This window comes from Carlito syrichta, unplaced genomic scaffold (assembly GCF_000164805.1).
Source record: "Carlito syrichta isolate Samal-C Ts95f unplaced genomic scaffold, Tarsius_syrichta-2.0.1 Scaffold311480, whole genome shotgun sequence".
Lineage (NCBI taxonomy): Eukaryota > Metazoa > Chordata > Mammalia > Primates > Tarsiidae > Carlito > Carlito syrichta.
In genome coordinates this window covers 107,833-115,173 of record NW_007255576.1, presented here as the reverse complement: position 1 = coordinate 115,173, position 7,341 = coordinate 107,833, and the positions used below count along the sequence as shown (strand labels likewise).

General features: G+C 43.9%; 1 protein-coding gene across 1 annotated transcript; it reads right to left on the bottom strand.

Annotated features, from left to right (window-relative positions):
* Window positions 1–1,381: 1,381 nt before the first annotated feature.
* On the bottom strand, window positions 1,382–6,145 carry ZNF256 (zinc finger protein 256). Its single transcript, XM_021717904.1, is given in 4 exon segments — window positions 1,382–1,484; window positions 1,486–3,109; window positions 4,705–4,831; window positions 6,044–6,145. Coding segments are annotated over 4 exon segments (1,956 nt in total).
* Between the last annotated feature and the right edge of the window lie 1,196 nt (window positions 6,146–7,341).

Sequence of the window (7,341 nt, the reverse complement as noted above, 5' to 3'; positions counted from 1 at the left end):
TCCAAGTAGCTGGAACTACAGGTGCATGTCGCCACACCCAGCTAAGTTTTTGACTGTAGAGATGAGATCTCGCCAAGTTGCCCAGGCTGGTCTTGAACCCATGGGCTCAGGCAATCCTCTCACCTAGCCTCCCAGAGTGCTAGGATTATAGGTGTGAGCCACCATGCCTGGCCGATGTCTGCTCTTAACGCTAGCTGGTATGTGGGCATGTGCAGACTCTGTTGGGAAGGAAAAGCAAATAACTCTGCAGTTCTTACTGATTTGTTCTGTAATGAAACTGAATTATACCATGATCACACTGCAAACGATGTTATACTAATGTTGTTGGTTGGATTCAACTCTTCAATGTAAAAAAAACCTCATTTTTATTTATTTATTATTTATCTGTTGTAGAGACATGGTTTCACTATATTGACCAGGCTAGTCTTGAACTCCTAGCCTCAAGAGATCCTCTTGCCCCATGCTTCCAAAGACTGCTATTACAGGCATAAGTCACAGCACCTAGCCACGTCCTATAGTATTACTGGTATTGATGATCCAGTGTGTTGGGAGGTTGAGTTAGAACTTCCTCAGGATGAAATACCCAGGGAAATGACTGATCTGTGGAAGAACTTTACCTAGCTCACTGTCAGCTCATTTCTTTGCTAAAAATACAAAGGGGAATGTTATTCAACTATAAAAAAAAATAAAATCTTGTCAGTCATGGCAATATGGATGGAACTGGAAGACACTATCCTAAGTGAGATAAGCCAGGAACAGAAAGTTAAACATCGCATGTTCTCATTCATATGCGGAAGCTAAAAAAAAAAAAAAAAAGTTGGTCTTGTAGAAGCAGAAAGTATAATAGTGAATACTAGAGCCTGGGAAGGGTAGAGGGAAGGGAGGTATAGGGAAATTTGTTAAAGAATGCAAAAATCCAGCTAGATATGAGGAATAAGTTCTGATGTTCTATATCACTATAGGATGACTACAGTTAACAATATATAGTATATAGTTTCAAAAGGCTAGCAAGAGGATATTGAATATTCCCAACCCAAAAAATGACAACCATCTGAGATGCTGACTGTGCTAATTATCCTGATCTGGCCACCATATATGTATTAAAACATCATTATGTATGTCATGAATATGTAGAATTATTATCTGCTAATTTTAAAAAATAAAAGGTAAAAAGGAACCATTTGCTTTTTACATATACATGAGAAAGACAGTAATATGTACATGTATAAATTTATTAGGATAGAACAAAATTGGAAAAACATACACTAAGTATAAATCACAGTTATTAAAAAAAGAATATAGATAGACAGATATAGATATATATGAATTTTGCAGGGACATTCTTCAGTGCATAACAGCCCTTACCTGTGTTATCTAATCTTTATCCCTTATGAACATTCTGGTGTTTTAGGAGATTGGAGTTAAAGATAAAAGACTTCCCACATTCACTACACTCATAAGGCCTTTCCCCACTGTGAACTCTGGTGATTACTGAGGTTAGAGCTCTGGCTAAAGGATTTCCCACATTCACTACATTTGTAAGGCTGTTCCCCAGTATGAACTCTTTGGTGTTTAACAAGGCTAGAGCGGTTGCTAAAGGATTTCCGACACTCACCACATTCATACGGCCTTTCTCCTGTGTGACTTCTCCTATGTCTAATAAGGCTAGAACTCTGGCTAAAAAATTTCCCGCATTCATCGCACTCATAAGGCCTTTCTCCTGTGTGAACTCTCTGGTGTTGAAGGAGTGTAGAACTATGGGTAAATGATTTCCCACATTTCCCACACTCATAAGGCCTTGCTCCAGTATGAACTTTCCAATGTGCAATGAGGTAGGATTTGCAGGTAAAGGATTTTCTACATTCACTGCACTCATAAGGCCTTTCTCCAGTGTGAACTCTCTGATGTACAATGAGGCCAAATTTCCTGCAAAATAATTTTTCACATTCATCACACTCATGAAATCTTACTCCAGTGTGAACTCTCTGGTGTTGGAAGAGACGAGAGTTATAAAGAAATAATTTCCCACACTCATTACATGCATAACACCCTTCTCCAGTGTGAAGTTTCTCATGTTTAATGAGGTGAGAGCTCTGGCTAAAGGACTTCCCACATTCACTGCACCTATAAGGCTTTGCTACAGTATGAACTCTCTTATGTGTAATGAGGCTTGAACTATGGATAAAGGATTTCCCACATTCACTGCATGTGTAAGGCCTTGTTCCAGTATGAATTCACCAATGTATAACAAGGCTAGAGTTATGGCTAAAGGATTTCCCACATTCCCTGCACTCATAAGGCCTTTCACCAGTGTGAACTCTCTGATGTATAATCAGGTCATACGTCCTGCTAAATAATTTTCCACATTCATCACACTGATGAGATCTTACTCCAGTGTGAACTCTTTGGTGTGTAATAAGGCTAGAGCTTTGCCTATAGGATTTCCCACATTGCACACATTTATAAGGCTTTTCTGAAGTGTGAACTCTCAAATGATCACTGAGGCTAAAGCTTATGCTAAAGGATTTTCCACATTCACTGCACAAGTAACATCTTTCCCTACTAAAGACTTTCTGGTACTGAACAAATGCATATTTGTAACTGAAAGCTTTCATGCATTCTCCCCAGTTATAATGACACTTTACACTGTGAAAGGCCATAACACTCTTGGTTTTGTTGTTTGACTTCTTCCCAATGTGAGTAGCCTGTGGTTGGAGAAATTCTGAGCTGGCCAGGAAATCCTTCCCAACCTCTTTGCAAGTAAAGGGTTTCCCAGATACCTGGAATTTGCAGCTGTTCAGAAACAAGTCTCTGCCCATGTTGCTTCTGAAGCATTTTTGTCCAATGTGCTGCTTCTGGTGCTGATGTAGGTATGTAGTGAACTGTAATTGCTTCCTACATCCCCCATCTATGTATAGCTTCTGCCCGTGACATACTCTCTGGTACTCAACCAAGTGCAAAATGTCTCTCAACACTGGGCCACATATCTTACAGGGAATGGCCTTCTGAAGAAGAGGAATGGCCTTGAAAATCCTAACCTGTGACACTCCTTGTGGAGAAATGCTCTGCTGAGAAGGTGCCTCCTCATTCTCTGCTCCGCAACAACAACCTGAAAGGAAGAAAATGCCAGTGAAGAGCATGTTGACTTTAGTGGGAAGGGAAGCCCACTGAAGCACTTCACAAACCCAAGAACTAAGTCCATAGGATTGTTTTCAGGACTAGGGTGTTGGGCTGCCTAGCAGAACTGGTCTCCAAAGATCACAGGATGGAGAAGGCCTCATGAATTAAAAGACATAGCCAGGGGATGTGGCACAGTAGGAAAAGGCAGGATGTATAATCTAGAACAACTTTCAGCAAGATCTTTCCTCCCAATGACGTGTGTGCATTACACAGAAGTGTGTATCCAGGCCTAAGATAATGTGAAAACAAAAAAATCAGCTGATGTACATGAACTGTGTAAGAATCTGTGTACACCTCATGATATGTAGAGGCCAACACTAGAGAGCACTGCAGATAAAGCAGTAAGAAAAACAGATAGCCGGGCTCGGTAGCTCAGCCTGTAATCCCGCGCCTTTGAGAGGCTGAGGTGAGTGGATTGCCTGAGCCCACGGGTTCGAGACCCGCCTGGGCAGGCAAGACTTCATCTCTACAATAAATCAAAAAATTAGCCGGGCGTGGTAGCACGTGCCTATAATTCCGGCTACTTGGAAGGCTGAGGCAGAAGGATTGCTGGAGCCCAGGTCGAGGCTGCAGTAGCCAGGAGCGGCCAATGCACTCTAGTCTGGGCGACAGAGTGAGACTCCAACTCAAAAAAAAAAGAAAGAAAAACAGGTAAGACATCGAGTACAGAGATGTGGGCATTAGCCCTGGGCTGGAAGTAAAAATTACAAGGTGTAGAACTGACAAGCTGGCAAAGTATCAAGAATGGGAAAGAAAAGGCAGTAATGATATTTGGTCCCATATGTCATTAGCACCAAAATATTAGTAAAAAAAATAAGCTTTTGGTATAATTTGAACACAGCCCAAATATAGTTCTAAGCTGTGGACATGGCATAGAGGAAACCTCCCTGTATATATAATGCCCTACCACAAGTGTTATTCCTCAGGACAAGGCTTCCTGTGAGCCCATCTTGCTGTAGGGACTCATAGCCATGCTGGAAACCGAGGGCTGCCTGACCTCTAAGATGATAATCAATGACATGGAACCTGGAATATGCAAATACAACTAACTCAGAGTGATTCAGCACATGACAGCCCACAGGGAGTAAACAACTATTATAAAAAGAACTTCAAAGGAAAATTCTGCAAGAGCCACTTATAGTCCACATAAATAGTGACAATGTTAGTGACGACAATTCCCAGCGCAAGGAGGCATGAGGAAGTGTTAGCTAGAGAAAGGAAGCAGAACCTGGAACATACAGAAACCTCATGTCTGGAAAAAGTCACCTGGCCAGGGAAAGGCAAACAAGGGGAGACATATGAGACGACGGACTCTGAATTCTTCCAGATGATGTTGTAGGGAAATGGGTATTGGCTGCTCAAGGAGCAAAGCAAGCAACACATGGCCTTAGCCCTACCAACCACAGCACCTACCCAGGGACTGGGAAAGAATGATTCTGATGTTAAAAAGGAAAGACCTGCCCCTGGGGAAAGGGGAAGAGCAGAGACTACCTCATGGCACAGGGGTGAGTATGAAGACCTTACCCAGGGAGATTATAAGTGCCAGGTTCTCCTGCATCACATTGTGGTACAAGCATCTCTGAGCTTCCTCAAGGAGACCCCATTCCTCCCAGGAGAAGTACACAGCCACGTCCTCAAAGGTCATGATGCCCTGTCAGGATGAGGACAGATGAAACCACAAGCAGTTCTTCCTCCCAGGACCCACAATCCATTCCCCTACACATCTACCTCATGCTTGTTCTCTTCCCAAGCTCTCCAACCCAAAGAAGAAACCAGGCACCTGGTGCTGTTGTCTTCTCCTGGGCCTGCTGGTCACTGGCTACAGTCATTAGTAACAAGAGGCAGGTGGACAAATATATTTCTAAGCTGTGGATGTGGTATAGAGGGAAACACCCCTCCTGGCAAGCAACCAGGGACATGTAAGTCTCAATACCAGTGACCCAGGGCCATTAGACGTACTCTCTGAGTACATATCATTTAGACTGCACATGCCTCAGCTATCCAGATTCCCAATCAACATGACCATGGCCACTACCACCTCACTGCTTCATACCATAGGCAACTCCTGGCCTCCCCAGATGCTTCTTGGATGAAACAGTGGCTGAGCAACAGTTACGGTGATGGCTAAACATGGAACACCTGACACTGGAAAAATGAGATCAGCAGTAGTTTGTTAATATATAACCATAACCTGGGAGAGGACACCACACTACACACATGGCATATCAAGGTAGTACTCCATAAAAGAGTAAATAAGCAGGGGCTGTGGAATGTAGGTTTTGTAGTATCAAGAGGAAGAAGGTCCTCTGGTTCCCAAAGGAGAATAGGATTGGCTTGTTTGAATAACTGAAGATTGGAGGGAATTGAAACCTGTTACAAAGTGATATTCAGGAACTGTTCTGGTTCTCCTGAGTGGGTTCATTTGGCTAAGAGACCTTAGCAATGAGTGCAGAGTGGGCAGGAGAATTTACTCTCAGACTATTTGAGGCTGCACTGTTTTCATCAGATGTCAAGGCAGCATATCATATTGGGCCTTAATTTTTGGCCTTACACCATAACTTGGCAGACAGCATCCAGATTCAACAGAATCCAATACTATCCCAGACTTCCCATGGCTTCCACTAGAAGTGGTAGCATCTCAGAACCTTCTGTGAAGGTCTCCCTGTCAGGCTGCATTCCTCGCCCCCGGCCTTAGCCTCACAGAACCACGTGTGAATCATAGATGCCCATGGGCCTATTCCACTTCTGTGCTGCACTTACTGTCTCCTCAGCAGTCACAACCTTCTCTGTCCACCTACCTCTCATTCAAAGCCCAGTCTCACTGGTCGCCCACCCCTCCCAAATGGCCACATTTGACACTGACCTGATTCTCCAGCCTGAAACACCCAGGCCCCATCGAAGCCATCACAAAATCCTGGCTATCGATAGAGTAATGAATAAGCACCAGCTCTGGCCCGAGTGTCATCTTGCCTCAATAACTCCTAGCCTCTGCATCCATCTCATGTACATTCCTCTCTTGGGAACCCTGGCCATCTTCCACACTACTCTTTTTTGTTTAATGACCACTTCATCATCTGCGTTTGCAACAGCCAATATCATCACTCAGGTGCTCAACCAAGAGAACTAGTCCAAGGTCCTTGCCTTCCCCTGTGTGGTCTACTAATGGCTTTAAAATCAAAACCTGGAGATTCCCCCACCTAAATATGACCCATTCACCTTGGTCCACACAATAGCCACAATATTTTAAGTATCTGTATCCTGAACCACTCCCCAGACTTTGAGACCTGTGTGTTCATCTGCCCACTTAACACCTCTATTTAGTTAAGCTCTGAAAAATCTGACTCTTAACATGGCCAAAGCTGGGCTCGGTGGCTCAGCCTGTAATCCCGCACCTTTGGGAGGCTGAGGTGAGTGGACTGCCTGAGCCCATGGGTTCGAGACCTGCCTGGGCAACTTGGCGAGACCTCATCTCTACAATAAATCAAAAACTTAGCCTGGCGTGGTAGCGCGCGCCTGTAGTTCCAGCTACTTGGAAGGCTGAGGCGGAAGGATAGCCACTGCACTCCAGTCTGGGTGACAGAGTGAGACTCCAACTCAAAAACAAACAAAAAGAAATGGCCAAAACAAACTTCCTGATATCCCCAGTTAATATTACTACAATCCATTTATTCATCTCAGTTATCCCTACAGTTGCTAATACTAAAAACCCTGGAGTCATATCTGAATTCTCGGTTTCACTCCCTCACCATCTGCATTACATTATCTAGTTGCCCCTTTTGAAAACACACATCCATAATCCAACCATATCTCTTAAACCACAATTCCAATCCTGGTCCATTAACACCTGGACTGTGTAGTAGCTTCCATCCTGATTTTCCTTTCTCCTTCCTCAACCCCAGTCTGTTCTCTACTGTCTAGACAGATGGGGTCTGTAAAGACCTTGATAAATCACGTCCTTACTCTGACCCAAACTTCCTATTATCTCCAGAAAAGACGACTATCTTCTTAGGCAGTGGCTGCAGTCCTGACTTTTTTTTTTTTAGTTGGAGTCTCACTCTATCACCCAGACTGGAGTGCAGTGGCACGCTCCCGGCCACCGCAGCCTCAACCTGCTGGGCTCTGGCGATCCTTCTGCCTCACCCTTCCAAGTATCTGGAACTA